This window comes from Pogona vitticeps, chromosome 1, assembly GCF_051106095.1.
Source record: "Pogona vitticeps strain Pit_001003342236 chromosome 1, PviZW2.1, whole genome shotgun sequence".
NCBI lineage: Eukaryota > Metazoa > Chordata > Lepidosauria > Squamata > Agamidae > Pogona > Pogona vitticeps.
Genome location: NC_135783.1, coordinates 196,618,412 through 196,636,490, shown reverse-complemented (window position 1 = coordinate 196,636,490; position 18,079 = coordinate 196,618,412). Strand labels below are relative to the sequence as shown.

The following is an 18,079-nucleotide window of genomic DNA, read 5'->3' as shown; positions in this document are numbered from 1 at the left end:
TGCCAGATACACACCTGCTGATTTACTATAAGTTTATGTACATTCTTCCTATAGTAGCACCTTGTTTAAAAAAAACCAAAATGCAATAAAATCTACTACTGGAAAGAGAAAGGCAGAATTATTTAAATATTAAGAAAAAAACCTTTGAACAGATCTGTGATCCAGACACTGAAATGTTAACATTTGCATTTCTCTCTGTAATCTGAAACTTAGCTGCTTATGTAGTACTTTTACCTTCTGTTGCCTGTCTGAGTGCCAACTTTTCTCCCCAAGGTGTTCACTGACTAATGTGTTGGTCTGGAGCCAGAATATTTGATAAATGTCTATTTCAAGGCAGCTCTTCTGCAAGTCTTAATTAAACTTTAATGTCAAATGGAAGTTTACTTATAAATCCTCCTAGGTACCGTTTGATTGCGAACGTGATTAGGAAACATGAGGTGGAACATAAGATAGACATGTTCACTCATGCGCACATGTCCTGCCTTGCGCTCTCTGTGACAGAGAGCTAAAAGATGAGGGGAGGTCTTATGGAGCAGGAGATGGTTATAAAAGCGGAATTAAACAGATACACTTAGCAATGGGTGTTAAAATAGCAGAAACAGAACGGGCAAACAAAGAAGGCATTCATTGCTAACGATATGTAACTAAGCAGTTCCAGTAAACACAAAAACTCCAATGGAGACCAATGAAAGGAGGGATAAAAAGAGTGTGGTCAAAGACTGAGGGTGACTAAAAATGCTATTTGCCTCTCTCTCTCTCTCTCTCTCTCTCTCTCTCTCTCTCTCTTTCTCGTGTGTGTGTGTGTGTGTGTGTGACCATTTGATAAGCACCCAATGTACCCGGAAGACTAGATGGGCAGGGTATAAATAAAATAAATAAAATAAATAAATAAATAAATAAATAAATAAATACCCTCTAATTTTAAGCCCTGCTGGGCGGGGCTCTGCCGCTCCCCCCCCCCCCGCGCACGCACTGGAACCTAATGCGATCGCAGAGGAGGAAGACAGCTGCATGGAGGGAAACAGAGTTGTGTGTGCGTGCACCCAGCTTAGCGGGAACCTTGTAAGCACCTCCCACTTCCTCATCAGATAAGAAATAATAATTGGGTGGAGAATAGCAAAAATTCCCCTCATAGTTTAAGAGGGAAACGGAGAACATAGAATTTGTATTACAGTGGGGTCTCGACTTACGAACTTAATCCGTATTGGAAGGCAGTTCTCAGGTCGAAAAGTTCTTAAGTCGAATCTGCATTTCCCATAGGAATGCCATTGAAAACCATTTAATCCGTATCTGCTCTTTTCGTCCATAGAAACTAATGGGAAGCTGCTATTCCGCCTTCTGCCACTAGAGGGGGATATTTTTTCTTTTTTCCTTTTAACCTAAGATGACTTAGCTTTAAAAAAGGGGGGGGGGGGAAAGAGTTCGTAACTCGAATCTAAGTTCATAAGTCGAGTCCATGAGAGCAGTTCGTAAGTCGAAACGTTCGTATGTTGAGCCGTTCGTAAGTCGAGACCCCACTGTATAGGTTACAGCTTTGCCACATATCATGTCCTTCTCATCTAATCTCATGAAGACACAGAACCAAACTACTCTGGAAAGAGCTCCTCCGGATGCCTGGGACAGAGTCGTTACCTGTTCAGGCACAAGAAGTGGAGATTCATACGCCCATTTCTGAGTATTATCCTGCCTGTTTTCCAAGGTGCTCAAGCAAATGTCCAATGTTGCCCATCACCACCAAAAAACATTCAATCTAAAGCTGTCGTTTTTTGGCTAATAGCCATTGTCTAAGACACATCAGACTGAGATACAGTGACAGACCCCAAGTCACCCTGGTGAGTATGGGTCTTTCTGCTCCCATCTACATAAAACGTACAGTGGTGCCTCACTTGACGACGTTAATTTGTTCCAGTGAAATTGCTGTAGAGTGAAATTGTCATTTAAAAAAACCCCATTGAAACGCATTAAAAACCGGTTCATGCATTCCAATCTGCAAAATACCTGCTCATCCAGTGAAGATCCTCCATAGGGCATCCATTTTCCGGTGCCTGTAGAGCAAAAAATCAGTCCTAAAAACAGCAGGGGGGCATTTTGCACAGCGGCGGCCATTTTGAAACCCGACGATCAGCTGTTGGAAAATTGTCGTAAAGCGAAAAATCGGTTCCCAAAGCAGGGAACCGATCGTTGCTAAGTGAAAAAAACCCATTCAAACATCGTTTTGCAATCACAAAAACATTGTCATGAAGTGGATTCGTCGTTATACGGGGTAATCGTTAAGCGGGGCACCACTGGCAAGGCGATACAGGCAACCAGGTTATCTGGGTTTCAGAGAGTTCAACTCATCAGATAATTTGGTAGTCTCAGCTAAGCAGTTTATCAATTAGCTCCCCGGTTACCACGGTAAATGACCGCTTGCCAAACAATGATTATGTTCACACAAAGTTCAATATGAGCTGTGCAAGACTGCAGGGGGAAATCAATTTAAATAAGCAAGGTGACATTCCAAGATGGGTCTTCTTAATGCACAGACCATGGAAATGGACGAAGGCAGCCCCTTGCATTTCACTGGGCATTACTTTTTATCTTCTGTGGACATCAGAGTTAGGAACAAATTCCAACTCCACTTAAGCTTAGAGGAAACCTAAACACATTTATTTTATATTTGAGTAACTTGAGCTTTGGTTGTTCGTGTTTATTTTCTTCGCTGCGGCAAATCTACATTAACGTAATATATTCGTTCCCCATAGGCCCCATGAAATGAAATCTTACCTTGCGGTGGGAAATATGAAGACATTGCTGTTAAACGTCTCTCTGTGCAATACTGGGAGCGATGCCTATCAGACTGCCCTCCACATCCAGCTCCCGAAAGGTCTTTATTTCACCAAAATTCTAGAGCAGGTAAGAACATGTTTCTTTGTGTGTGTGTTGTTTTGCTTTGCTTTGTTTTGATAAAATGATTATCTGTACTCTTCCCCCCCCCCCATGCATCTGGCTATCAATAAATGGGACATTTTTGCAATTTTCCTTCCCATCTCTCCAGCAGTGATCGCCCAAGGAAACCACCTAAAGCAACTGGGGACAATAATGAACTCTCAGCCAGGTGCAAAGGGGTGGGTGGGTGTTGGTGAATTTCTCCCTTTTCCCCTCCATGGGCCAGAGTTGCCAGTTCTCTCTCATTCGTCAGATTCCTCTGTCCTCTGTGTTCTCCACAGTCAGAAGAAACTGCACAAACCACAACAAACCAGCACCCTCATGAGACAAGCTGCTATTTTTTCTTTCAATGTCCTCGTGACGCAGTGGTTAAACCGCTGTACTGCAGCTAAAACTGTTCTGACGACTTGGGGTTCAAATCCCAGGTAGCCAGCTCAAGGTTGACTCGGCCTTCTATCCTTCCGAGGTCGGTAAAATGAGTACCCAGCTCGCTGGGGGAGCAATGTGTAGCCTGCATAATTTAATTGTAAACTGCCCAGAGAGTGCTTGAAGCGCTATGGGGCGGTATATAAGCAGCACGCTTTGCTTTTTTTGCTTTGCTTCTGCCCATCTTTTTAAAAAGTCACAATTGCACCAGGTCACTATGTTAACACTGGAGGTTATTTTACACGGCTTCCAACAGCTATTTAGCAACTGTTTTGAAAATAACTCAGAAAGTATTTTACTGATTGTTCTGAAAGAGAAATAGTTCACTAAGCCCCTGCCTTGAAAATTTCTGTTTTGAAAGCCTTGGAAGCAAATGGGAAAGGGGAGACTTCATATGTATGTAGTACTTTTAATTATTCTACACTTTATGTAGGGAAATGGACAGAAACAGCCAACTGAGAATGATTTTACATGCTACTGTACTCTGAGATCCTGCTGGGAATTTAATTTTCATGGGTGTGCCCAGCGATTAGCTGTTTTTTTTAAAAGGACTGTTCACATAATTTAGATTGACAGTAACTATGCTGGGGTAACTGAGAGTTATTTTCACCAGAGGATTGTAGACAGCTTTTCATATAAACAACTAAGTGCACAGGTAGAACCCCCTCGTGATATGCTTTTTTGACAGCAACTGTGTTTGAGCGGAACAGGCGCTGTCATTTTTAACTTAAGCTTATTCAAATGTAATTCTTAAGTGGACTGACAATGAGTTTATAGCTAGAAAGACATGATTTTGATATCTAAGGCAGGAAATTATACTTTAGCCTCTAAGTAGTTGAAGTTAATCAGTCTTGTTAGCTGCATAGAGAGGATCAAATGGAATAATAGAGCATTAAAAACAGTGTATTGAAGGCAACTTGTTAATGAACCTGACTTTCATTTATATATGAGCCTCCTGTGCACAGAGCCAGCCTGTATGGCCTTGGCCGGCTGCACAATCGAGAGACATCCCCAGAAGAAAGGAATGATAAACCACTTTTCAGTATTCTGTACCTGGAGTCACTGGTTCAGATTGGCACCATGGCCCTGCTGTTAACCTTAATTCTCTGTATCATTTTCCAAATGAATATTTCTCCATTCACTGCTGTTTGCTTTGTTCAAGGAAGCCCTTTGTTAGAGGGAGGCAGTCCTCCTCCTCCCCAACACACACTTTTTGTTTCTTTTTTTGGACAAAACTGTAATGGATCTTGCCAAGTTTTGTTGCTGATGCTTTTAAAGAGTATAACTTTGGCAAAAGTCCGTATTCTTCTTTTCATTGCTGCTCTTCTACTTTGTTCTTCTTGTTGTTCTTTTCACAGGAAGAGACCCAGATACATTGTGAAGTGTCTGAAAAGGACGGTCAGGGAGTACGGCTTGACTGCAGTGTGGGGTATTTATATGTAGATCACCTATCAAAGGTAAACGTCAAGGGCAAACCGGTTCTCAGGATCGAATTGTTGATGGGAAGGGAGGCAGCTCCAGTGTTGCATCATGTTGTTGTTGTTGTTGTTTAGTCGTGTCAGACTCTTCATGACCCCATGGACCAGAGCATGGCTCAAACAAGTGACCCTATGGATCATCAAGCCCAGACCCCTGTCAAGGAATCTGGGCCTGATGAATCAAACTCCCAACCTCTCACTCTGCAGCCACAGACCTAAGCCACTGAGATAGCCAGCGATTCCTTTCTTTCTTTGTCTGTGGTTAACACATAGCCTTTACATTGGGACTGGGTTTTTTTTCCACTATCATCTGTGCTGGCATACATTTGGTAACAATTCCATCTCTCTGGTAAGAGAAATTTGCAGAGAAATAAGACCAGAAGAACAGTTCATTCAGTCAGGGTGAATCCTTTATTGCTGATCAGTATGCTGGGTGCTGCCACAGGCAATGCTTAACATACCTTTGGCTTTTTTTTTAAATCAAAGACGCATGTAGAGTGAGTGAATGCAGGCCCCAAAATTGAGAGGAGGAGGAAACAAGGACATCAATATAGTTGACAGTGTCAGATTCACTTAGGAGAAAATAAATTGTCTTAAACTGCATAGTACTGTACCTATGTCCAAGTGTGCATGTTAAGGATTAGGCTGATGAGTTATGAAGGCAACGTACAATCAAAATGTCAGTAGCATCGTTTCCACTGATGTTGACAACATTGGCTGAAATCCTTTTGCGCAGTTCTGTATGTAAAACAGTGATGCTGCTACCATACAAAGAAAACCCCACTGACTAAAGGCAAATTGCTGCTGATTAAAAGGGGGGGTTCGGAGTGTGTGCCACTCATACACAATGCAACAGAGTCATGTGCACCCCAAAATTGCCAGAAGATCTGCTACTGCTGTTGCTGTGATCACCATTACACACACACACAGGACTCTGTAACAGGAATTCAGCCAATATATAAAATTACATAAATATAAAATGAGGGGGATACCTAAGCATTAATTTAACCCTGAAATGTTTCACTTCTTCCACAGATGGATTTTAGTTTCGTGTTGGATGCAAGCTCCCTTAGCAGGGCAGGAGATGACCTCCGCATCAGTCTTAATGCAACCTGGTAAATAATATTTGCTGCAGATGGTGTTCGTGGATTAATGTTATCTTTGCATTTGAAAGAAAGAAGGGGGAATTAAGCAAGGAGTTACTAGACTGGAGGAAAGCCTGTCTTCTGTAATCTGTGGAAGTCCCGCAGGATGCAACTGAAAGCTCTTTAAAGTATTTTTCTTTGGTTAAAAACAAACCTCTAGGGTTCCAAGACAAATGGAGGGCACTCCTCCCCTGAAATCGGTGGGAATAAACCTGCTTACCTTGGGCTAGATCGCATTAAACGTCACGGCACTGCACATTCCGTGTTATCTCTAACCAAACATCGCGTTCTCTTGTGTTGCTTTGTAATGTTCGTTTTCTTCCACAGTGAAAATGAATGGGCCAATGACCTCCTGTCGGATAACAGCTTAATTTTAACTTTACCCCAGAAGCATGAGGTTGAGCTGAATATTCATGGGTAAGCTAATGAATTTGCTTCTGAAGTGGAATGCGACAGACAGGACATCAAGGAAGCCAACGTGGCTCTAACTGTTTTTTAATTGACTGTACCTTGCTGTGCTTCTATTTGTACCTTAATTGACCTCAGTGCTTTTCTGTAGAAAGGCAATGTGAAAGCTTTGCAAATAAATATAATGGTAGCAATATACTGAGATGAGATGCAGAACTCACACAGTAGAATATATCAGAAAATAGTAGGTGCAAAGCTGAAACTTAATTAACTAACAAGATTCTTATTACTAAACAGGGTGTTAATTTGCGTGATGTTTCTGTTCCTGGTAAATTCTTGCTTTTAATTAATGAACTAAGAAAAAATTCTAAATCTGCCTGTGTAACTGCAACTATCATTCGATATATGCAGTATTTTAAAAGTTTCTTCCAATGAAGCTTTATTAAGATTTCTGTAAATTGTTTTAACTCTGAATTTCTTAGAAACACTAGGGCTTAGAATATTGAGTTATTCAGGTGATGGAGGTAGCCATGTCAGAAAGAAGGATGTATACAGTGGTACACAGTAGACTTTAAAGCAGGTATAACTCAGGATTGCAAGGGGCTTGATACATGAAGGGGGTCAGTGTGCAGAACATACGTTGCAGGCTTCAGGTTCAGTCCCTGGAATCTTCAAGGATAGCTTTGGAAAGAATCTGTGTGAGGTGCTGGGGTGCCCCTCTGTACTGCCAGTCTCTATTGTCAATCGGTATAGACCAGTGGTTCCCAACCTTGGGTAAACCCCAGTTCTCTTGGACTAGAACTCCCAGAAGCCTTCACCACTAGCTGTGCTCGCCAGGGTTTCTGGGAGTTGCAGGCCAAGAGGACCTGGATTACCTGGGGTTGGGAACCAGTGGTATAGACGAATACTGAGCAAGATGGTCTTCTAACCCGTTGGTCTAGCTCCCCATAAAAGAACTTGATCATCTTTTAGAGTGAGTGAACTCATCTGTGCTTGCACCACAGGTACTGCTGTTCTTCGTTTTCTTTTAATGTGCAATTATCTAACATCCTGTCCTTAGAATGGAGGAAGTGTGTGCTTGCAACCAGTTTAACAAAGATACTTTGTTTACTGTTTCTTTCTAACAAAAATTGTTTCTAGGTTTGTGACGCCAACATCATTTGTTTACGGACCCAGCGAAGAAGATTCACCTTTTACTTGCATGAAGGACACAATCAACTTTACTTTCCATGTAAGAGCTTTTTCTTTACAGGCACTATTCTCTGTTTTCACCGCCTTTTGAATGTGTGAATTAAATGAAAATGAAATTTAAAGTGAACAAAGCATAAAATAGTTTTTTTTTCTTTCCTAGCTAGCAAGTTAATTTGATTTAAATAAATCTACACTTTCCAGCCCAATACGAGTATGTTTCTTCTCATAGGACTGTTTCAATGTATCTTTCCCATGTTTTTTTTCTTTAAATGTGATATATTGTAACACAGTTGCTTTCTAAGGTTAAGTGAATAAGAAGGACAGCTTAAAATACTGAGTTACAAATAACAGATTGAATGAAGTGAACACATTTATTTGCAATAAGTGGAAACACCCATTTTGTACAAGGGGTTCTGAACATTTTGGCTCTTTGTTTTTCATCTTTTACCAAGACTTCCAGAGCTATGAATGAAGAGGGAGAAGAGGGACAAGGATTATAGTAGATTTTATCCATGAAAGAGAGTTAGCTAGGTGAAGGTTAAATGTTAGGAAGGAATGACTGGCAGTTACAAGGACTTTTTGGTTCTTCTTTGTGGCCTCTGAATCACATTGTGGGTGATCTGTGCCTACGTGGAGCCTCTTCGGAATATTCTAGAGCAGCGGTCCCCAACGTTTTTGGGACTGTGGAATGGCTGGGCCTCTGAGGAATGTGGGGCACCTACCACGTTCGTGGTGGGGGAGCACATGCACATGCGCCAGCATGAGTGGTCCCCCACCCCTTCGCGCATGGACAGGAGCGCCTACATGCCCACCCAACCCTTCAAATTCTCAGATTTGAACCTAGCCATAACTATATGGCAGTGTGGACAGACTGTAGGCCTTGAAATATACAGCCTAGTTAGAGTACGGTACCTGAACGTATCTTGCAAATATTAAAACATAGAAACATAATAAAACCAGTAAAAAAAATCAGATATTGGCTCAGAATTTTGAAATCAAAATTATCTGAATTCTGGTATTTGTTAAGTTTTGGAAGAGAGTTCTGGTTTGACTCCTCGTTTGAGATACATTTCAGCCTTATTCATGACTTCATTTATTCTTCAGGTCAGTAATCCTGGACTAAGTTTGGCTCCGGCTGTAGACCTGATGATACAGATACCCAATTCTTTCGTGCCAAGAGACGACAAGCTGTTTAATGTTCTGGATGTCAAAGTATGCTATTCCTTTATTTGGAGTTCAATATGGGACACAATGTTTTGAGTTTGCCAGGTGTTAATGCCTTTCATAAAGTGAGCCAACCGTACACATTATAATTGAGTTGATAAGGAAGAGGGGAACAATGCTCAGGTAGCAGAGATCAAGGACAGCGTAGCCCTAGGACCTCTGTGACCCATCTGACAGATCACAGCTGATGAGGAAGGGAGTAGCATGGGGTAAAGAAAGGCAGATTAGAACAAGCTGGGGAACAAGACAGGTGAGCAAGAGGACCTGTGAGCATCTTCCCTTGCCAATCAGTTGATCAGACTGCAAAACTGCAGCTGGACCATATAGTCTTCTGGAGGGAAGTGGGAAGCAGATGATCCCCAGTGGTTGTTTATACTATCGGTTCCACCACCTTGCCTTTAAACTACCTTAAATTATTGTTTGGTTAATTTTATGTTGTTTTGCGTATGGGTTTAAAAATTTTTTTTTAATATAGCTGTTATGTTTCTTGTTTTTAAATTGCCGTTTATTATGTTATAATGTTGTAAACCACCCAGAGTGCCCTTGGCAGCCAGATGGGCAGTATAAAAGTCTAATTAATTAATTAACCTTCTTGGCTGGGGGGGGGGGGTTGCCTTGAAGCTACTGGTTGGTGACCTGAAAAGCCTGCAGTTTCCTCCAATCTTCTGTCATGACTGGTTGAGTTAAGGGCATAGGGCCTTTTATGCGACTGGTGAGGGCATGGAGACCTGCATGTAGCAGATACCGTGGGTCTCTTACCGTTTTGTCTGTGGCAAGAGCATCCTGTTTACCCAGGCCTCTTCATGTCCTTCCCGCTCCCTAAGAGATGGCACGGTGAATCTAAAACTCCCTGCTAGGGCTCAGAATCTTCCTCTAGATACCCTGTACCCATTATCGATGCTGACACAGAGGAACTGCACTGGGTGCACTTTTCTTTCCAAATTTGCCCTCTTGCCTGACTCCCAGCATAGCTAAAATGTAAAAGCTTAAGAGTAGTCATAGATGTTAGATCTGTCCTCTCTGCTTCCAAAATGGTTTATGTTAAATTCTCATCTTCTGGCCAAGTTTTAAGAACCAAATAAGTTCTGTCAAAATACTGTGGTTATTTGTGAAGGGTGCCAAGACTATTTTCCGGCTTTTTGCCTGTCTCTAATGCATTGATCAATTGGCCAGAGGCAGAGAGATCCAATAGATATTTGTTCATTTTCAGCTCAAAGCAAGCAAATGGTCAGAACGTCAGTCGCAGAAACATGCGAAGAAGCAGCGTGCCACGCTCATTACAGAATACACTTTTAAAAGCTTCTAAACCAGTAAGGGGAGGCAAAGAATGGGGAGCAGAAGGAGGAAAGGAAGGTTTGCAGACATCATCCCTCCCATTTCTGGGCAGTTGGACTCCCAGGTCCCTTATCACTGACCAAGGACACATTCCCAGTTAGACTAGTTAGTTGCAAGCAACAGCAATTCTGGCAGGCTCTCTCTCCCCCCCCCCCCCCGTCTATTCTTCTCTGCTAAGCAGAAACCCTGACACATTAGGTTTATACATTTATATAGCAAAGCAATTTACAGAAAGCCAGGTGGCTATGGTTAGGCTAAGATATATATTATATGCATTAATTTGACCCCTTCATTTGTAATTACAATTGTTTTGATTGATGGTTCATGCGTGTGGTAGACATTTCTCCTTTTCTTAGCATTTGAAAACCAGGTTTAATTGTGCTTTCTCTCATTTTTAGACAACCAGTGGACATTGTTTCTACAAAAATTATACAAGAAACTGTACTTTACCAGAAAAAAATGAGAATAAGCTGCAAGAATTCATTACATTCCTTACAAAACCTGACAAGAGACTAATGGTAATTTGTCTACTTTATTCATAAGTGCTTTTTTTCAGATATTTTGGAAAATATTTTATTAAAGAGAAGACATTATATTCATGTGATCTGCTTATAACTACTGAAAAATCTCTTTTTGCCATAAAACTAGAAGGTGTAGAAACACAGATGTGTTATAAATATAAATATATTTCCTGTGTCTAGCATTTTTGCCAGTTTTCAAGAAATAATCATTGTTAAGATGCAAAACAACTATGACAACAATAACAAACTTGAACAACCAAACCACATTTACAACTTAAGTCACTGACACTCTGCGGTACTTGAAAATGATAAGAGGGGCAGAATGTACAACTTCTTTTTTTAAGTTTTATTTTGTAGGGTTGGTGGGGACAGGGACATGGGATTAAATGGATTGTAAATCACCATGAACATTTTACAATATTCATTCCTATCTATTACATTTCAAAGATACATAAGTTTCTGGTGTAACCAATTTATAATACATATTCTAATACTAAATTGATCTTAGGCTTTCAATTATTAAATATTAATTTATATTCTGTTCCTAAGCCAATCATAAAATTTATGCCAACAATCTTCATGATTTGTATTTCTTGTTGAGTCTAATCATTCTGATAGTTTGTATGACTTCTGATCAAGGTCTTTAAAATATTGTACCGTGTTTCTCTGAAAATAAGACAGGGTCTTATATTAATTTTTTGCTTCAAAAACACATTAGGGCTTATTTTAAGGGGAAGTTTTATTTTTTTCATGTACAACAATCAACATTTATTCAGATACATCCCTGTCATCTTCTTCTGGTTGCTGCACAATGGCAGATGGTGGGGTTTCACTTAACTAGGGCTTATTTTGGGGGTAGCTCTTATATTACAAGGGACATGGTGGTGCTGCAGGTTAAACTGCAGAAGTCTCTGTGCTGCAAGGTCAGAAGACCTGCAGTCGTAAGATCGAATCCACATGATGGAGTGAGCTCCCGTCGCTTGTCCCAGTTCTTGCCAAAAGCATGCAAATGCAAGTAGATAAATAGGTACCACCACGGGGGGAAGGTAACAGCATTCTGTGTCTAGTCGCGCTGGCCACGTGACCATGGGTAGATTGTCTTCAGACAAACGCTAGCTCAATGGGTTGGAAACGGAGATGAGCACCACCCCCTAGAGTCAGACACAACTGGACAAATTGTCAAGGGGAACATTTACCTTTACCTTATATTACGAGCATCCTGAAAAATCATAGTAGCGCTTATTTTCAGGTTAGGTCTTATTTTTGGGGAAACAGGGTAGGACAGGTGCTGGCTCTCTGTGCTCCTCTTTACAGTGTGGCCTTGGGGAACAAACCACCATTGGTTTTACATCATCCAGTTTATGGGTTATTGTTAGGTGCAAACCAGAAATCAAACACTAACAACAATACCAGAAATAACTTTTCAGATTAATCATATTATCTCTCAGTAAACCTATTCCAAATGTGTCAGAGACATCTGCTCATAGAAAGTGTTCTGAGGGCAATAAATATCGGTTGCATAATTTTTTTTGAAAAATGAAATAAAATTAATTGCTGCACATAACATCATGTATATGCTCTCTCTTTTCTGAAGTACTGCATGAAAAACGACACCTTCTGTTTGCAAATATTTTGCAACTTTGGAGACATGGAAAGTGGGAAAGAAGCAACTGTTCAAATTCATCTGGAAGCAACCCCTTCTCTATTAAGCATGGTAAATAGTTTACTCTTTAGAATCATATCATATCATATCACACTGTAGGTTGTGGATGTTAGGGACATGCACAACAACATTTTTCATATTTCTTTCATTTGGGAACCTTTTTTGGAGGGTGGCTCTTTAGCTTTCATAAAAGAGCCAGGATGTGCCCCAACAACAAATACTACTACTACTACTCCTCACCCAGTGCATTGGTCCACTGGCACAGCCGTAAAGTCCAACCCTAGCTCCCACCCCAGCAGAAGCACTCACAAAAATTCCCAGCCCTGCACTTTTAACAGAATGAACAGTAAATTAACAAAGTGACCATTTTTCAGATATCAGTTAAAGAGGGATAGGAGCCCCATGCATGCACACAGAGGGGGGAAATAGCCAAAGAAAACACAGACAGACAGCTCCCCTCTCCCAGAAAGCAAGGAAAGCAGTAAAGCAGCAAAAGGCAGGAAAGAGAATCAAAGCTCCTTTACTTGTCAAACTGAAAAAGATTTCTCTCCCCTCTCCCACTTGGTGCCTTCTCTTTTCACTGAGTCTGCCAAGCAGAAGCAGATAGGCCAAGCCCAGACAGTTAAAATCAGCCAAGAAAAGAAAGGACCAAATAAAAAAAGAGGGGGGAAAAGTTTTGCCCCAAAAATCAGGGTGAGGGGATCAAACATCATAATTCCAAGGAGGCATGCAGGCACATGAATGCTTCCTGGCAGTGGTAAAAATACTCCAAAGAAATTCTCTTTTAAAAAGGCAAAAAGCATGGATTCAAGGTGGAAGCACGGCAGGCAGCGGGCAATCCAAGATGGAGGACACTAGGAGCTCAGCAAAGATCACTCCTCCATGGATTCCAGGCAATTTAAATTCAAAATTCCCGACACCTGTGGAGAGTCTGATTGGCTGACTGCTGAGAGCCTTCATAACGCTATTGGATGAAAAAAATTCTCAGATGATTTGACAAAGGGTGAAAGGGCACCAAAAGATTAAATGAAAGAGGAAACATAAAAGAAACCCCAAACATTTGTGAATCCTTTTTATAACAAACTGTCTTTTGGCAATTGCCAAAAGAGCATGAATTAAACAAAATAGAGCTGCCTTCACGTTTTGCCTCTTCTGTTAGGACACTCTCCGTAATGGATGTATTTTTCTGATTATTTTGTCCACCCTTAGGGCAAAATCCAAGCAGTTTTGCACTTTTAAATTCTGCCAGTCGTAGAAGCTTATGCAAATAGTTAACGCTTTATACAGTCAAAAAAGACGAAAAGTGCTTGACATTGGCTGGATTGTGTCCTAAGAAGTTTCCCACTCCTGCATTGCTTAATGTCAGTAAAGTATTCCATCAGTTTTTTTTATTGGATCCCTTGTGTAGCATTTGCTTTCAGACCATGTGACATACCTTTTAAAACCAGGATGAAGCTTCAGCACTTATACTTGAAGTAAAAGCAAAAGTTTCATCGGAGCAAAGTCCCAGGGTCATTGAGTTGCACAAGAGCAAGCAAAAAACATACGTAAGTATCCTTAAGTAGCATTTTGTTAGAAAATATTATTTCCTGACTGGAGGGTGAAGATCTTAACCTTTTTAAAAAGTGTATCTTTAGCTTTCTTCAACATCATCATGAACGGTCTTGATAAGTTCTCCGGATGTTATACAGTGGCTAGCTGGTATAACCAGCTGTGGAAATTTCAATGGTTTGCTGCAACCTCTTCAGTGTGAAGCGGTGGGCAGCATTTACTAAGGCTAGTTGTAACAGCAAAAATAATGCAAGATGAAGGAGATGTGCTCCTGAAGGGGAGACCTAGGGTTGGGAGGCATATAACATGAAACAGCCTCATCACTGGCTGCTGAGAAGTCCATCTCAGGTCTATGTTGGTCTTCATCTAGGATTTCCCTTATCAAGGGAAGAGCAGGCAATTGGCTTGTCACAGCAACCATTTCAGATGCTGTAATAATTTCAGTTTGGGCATCAGGAGCACAACCTGTGCTATATCTGGGTCAAATACTGACATACTTCCCCACTGTCTTAGGCGGAATATACTTTTTGATTGAGTTTGTTTAAGAAGCCAATCCCTGTCATTGATATTATGATGAAAACCCAGATGCCTATAAAATCATTGTAATAGTGTAATTAGGTAAAGGTTCCCCTTGACATTTAGTCCAGTCATGTCCGACTTTAGGGGGTGGTGCTCATCCCCGTTTCCAAGCCATAGAGCCAGCCTTTGTCTGAAGACAATCTTCCGTGGTCACATGGCCAGCACGACTAGACACGGAATACTGTTACTTCCCACCAAGATGGTACCTATTTATCTACTTGCATTTTTACATGCTTTCGAACTGCTAAGTTGACAGGAGCTGGGACAAGCGATGGGGGTTCACTTCGTCGCATGGATTCAATCTTACAATGGCTGGTCTTCTGACCTTGCAGCACAGAGGCTTCTGTGGTTTAACCCACAGCACCATCACGTCCCAATAGTATAATTACTAGTCAGAAATTATGAGCACACTTGGCAAATAACTTTCATGTGACCCCATCGCCACCTTCAAGTCAACCATGCCATGCAGATTAAAGCCCTGCTTGTTCTTTTTATGAGAAACATGATGTCACTGTTGTAAAAAGATGTCTGAAGTCAAGTCTATTTCTAGTATATTTATTGTACATACCTTATTGTGTGCAGGTCATCCTGGAGGGTCTTCATAATCAAAAGACAAAGACCAGTGTTACAGTGTTGTTCATTGCAACAGGTTCCATAATTGGAATTATTTTGCTATTATTTCTTGCATTTCTTTTATGGAAGGTATGTACTTCAATTTAATCCCACATATGTATATTTTTGTTTGATTGAGTCTTTATTATAGCTCATTACGAAAGCTGTCCTTGCTTTCCATTTACCATTTCTATAAAGTAAACCAGTTAATAACAATGACCAAAAATCTTATCGTATAGTTATGCTGACATAATGCAAATGGCATAATTTTTAGAGGCAAATTGCCCTGGTGAAGAAATCATTGTGGACATTATTTGTTGTGAAATGAGTTGTGTTGCACTGCTTGCAAAATATAATGTCAATGGTCATTTTTTAACTTCAGGAAATATGCCTCCAAAAGTTACACTGCTTGCTTTATGCAGGCATAATTACATAAAAGGATTTTGGCCAATGTCTAGTAAAATACACAAGTTTTATACTTGTTACTGTGACTTTACCCCTGTGTATTTGGGGAAGCAGAGGCATAAAAATGAAAGTTTAAAAAACATTTTATTGCCCTACAAAAATGTGTAGTTCAATGTCTAAAACAACCAAAAAGGCAGTACAAATACTAATTCTTTTCAGCCATGAAAAAGCTTAGTGATCTTTTCAATGTTTTCAGAAAATGATATACTATTGTGTCTTTTCATAACAATGATAATTCTGTCCAAATTCAGGTTTTATTAACATGAGGTAGTTTGCAGGTCACTCATATTTGAAACAAGAAGCAATCTTGTGGTGCCCTGAGGACTTAAATTTTATTTGACATTAGCTTTCATGGACCCTCGTCCATTTTTTTCAATCTCCCATTCATATTGTAGAGATACTAATCATCATGTACAGAACGGAAGATACTGGGCAGTTCATCTTCTCAACAAACAGGCAATGTTGGATAGCCAGCAGAAGGCTCAGAACTTGTAAGAGTTGTGGTCCATCTGCATCTGAAAAGTCACCCTTTTTTGAAACATGCCTGAAAACATTTACTGCATAAAAAGATATATACTGTATACAAAATTCATGTGCCCCAATTTAGCTTAGCTTGAAAGGATGCAAAGCAGACAAGCGATGCAAGCGATGAATGTGAAACTGCAGCAGTATTAGTTCATGGCAGGGAGAGTGGACTGAACGTGGCATAAATAAGAAGTATCTGGATAAGTTGGGTCACCAGTTTAATTGATTCTGAAATTCTGTATTCTAGGTTGGTTTCTTTAAAAGGAAATACAAACAGATTCCTCAGGAAGGAGATGGAAGAGAAAGCTGGAGGTTTCTAAATGGCAGCCAAAATGACAACGGTGACGACTGAGAGTTTTTCAACGTAATGGCCAGTGTTTTATCAAAGGCACAAACGGCAAGAACTATCAAACCAGGAGTGCTTCTCCTGTATAACTCAATGGAGAAACAGTTGCATCATCATTAGCTTCCTAAAATGCAAACGATAAACATTCTGAAGAATACTCGTAAAGATAAAACCATTTTGGCTTCAAATGCAAAGATGCTTCACTTAGTTCAACACTAGGGAAGAACTGATGGGGAAAAAAAATTGACATGCAGCACCAGTGATACTTGAATTCCGTGCATTGCCTTACTACCTAGCTAAGCAGCAAATCACGTTATAAATATAACAGCATTATCAGCAGAACTGGGACACAGCAATAAAGAGAATCTTGAGTGAGTTTCTGAAACCCAGACTGGAAAAACAATTGTTTCAATACATTCTGTGTCTGCCATGTATGAGTGAGCTGACATACTGCAACATATCACTGTGTGCCATGAAGTCAGTGCTGACTCATGGCGACCCTTTTCAGGGTTTTCCAGGTAGAGAGTAATCAGAAGTGTTTTACCATTCCCTTCTTCTGGGAGCATCCTGGGATCATGCAGCTTGCCCAAGGCCACACAGGCTGGCTCTACTCACAGGAGACACAGTGGGGAATTGAACTCCCAACCTCTGGCTCCAGAGCCAGATACTTAGCTCAGGGTCCAGTTACACTATGAAAATGACTTTTTAAATCCATTTTTAAACTGCATTGTATATTGTTTGAGGAGGCTACCTGGGCTTTTAGAATCATTGCATTTATGGCTTTGACCTGCACCCACCCACCCTCGCACTGGCTGCTTCTTAGTCACTCACTGCAGCAGGGTATTTTAAATATTCGTTTAATATTGGACTGCAAGATTTTCCTTCAGCCCCAAACCCAGGATCCTAGCATCCATTACTTGACAAACCCCACAGGCACAATTTACACAATAAAGGCCAAAACAATTAAAAATAAATCAACTGCACCAGCGATTTAAAATAAACAGACCTCTTGCAGCTGGGTAAAATACCTCACTTTCCAACCCCCCAAAAAACACATTTCCTAGGCAAAAACAAAAAAAACACTATACAGTGGTGCCTCGCTTAGCGACGTTAATCCGTTTCGGAAAAAACTTTGCTAAGCGAAAACATTGCTAAGCAAAATTAAAAAGCCCACAGAAATGCATTAAAACGTGATTAATGTGTTCCTATGGGCTTAAAACCTCACCTTTAAGCAAAAATCCTCCATAGTGCCGCCATTTTCGCTGCCTCTTAAGCGAGGAAAAATAGCAAGCGGCCATTTTGTTTTCCCGGTGGCCATTTTGAAACCGCCGATCAGCTGTTAAAAAAGGGTCGCTTTGCCATGATCACTTCCCTGCGATCATTGCAAAGCAAAAAAACCCCATAGGGACCATCGCAAAGCGATGGCTTTTGCGATCGCAAAAACTCCATCACTAAGCGATTTCGTCGCTCAATGGAGCAATCGCTATGCGAGGCACCACTGTACTTTCCTCTGTGTTGTATAGATGAATTTTTAAAATTTATCTCAAACCTGATTCAAAAACAGTTTCCCTTTGTTATGTAACCATGCCCTCACGGATCCAGCTCATATACCGTATTTTTCTGTGTATAAGATACCCCCATGTATAAGATGTCCCCCCCACTTTTCTAACCCAAAATTAAGA

General features: G+C 40.7%; 1 protein-coding gene across 1 annotated transcript in view; it reads left to right on the top strand.

Annotated features, from left to right (window-relative positions):
- ITGA4 (integrin subunit alpha 4) overlaps positions 1-17,349 on the top strand; it is a 64,176-nt gene extending 46,827 nt beyond the window's left edge. Inside the window, exons 18-28 of the mRNA XM_072980947.2 lie at positions 2,745-2,895; positions 4,713-4,811; positions 5,868-5,947; positions 6,305-6,394; positions 7,526-7,616; positions 8,681-8,788; positions 10,534-10,653; positions 12,251-12,370; positions 13,768-13,866; positions 15,032-15,151; positions 16,299-17,349. Of these exons, the coding sequence (XP_072837048.2) occupies positions 2,745-2,895; positions 4,713-4,811; positions 5,868-5,947; positions 6,305-6,394; positions 7,526-7,616; positions 8,681-8,788; positions 10,534-10,653; positions 12,251-12,370; positions 13,768-13,866; positions 15,032-15,151; positions 16,299-16,403 (1,183 nt within the window). The 3' untranslated portion in view covers positions 16,404-17,349. The remainder of the gene's footprint in view (positions 1-2,744; positions 2,896-4,712; positions 4,812-5,867; positions 5,948-6,304; positions 6,395-7,525; positions 7,617-8,680; positions 8,789-10,533; positions 10,654-12,250; positions 12,371-13,767; positions 13,867-15,031; positions 15,152-16,298) is intronic.
- Positions 17,350-18,079: the final 730 nt, after the last annotated feature.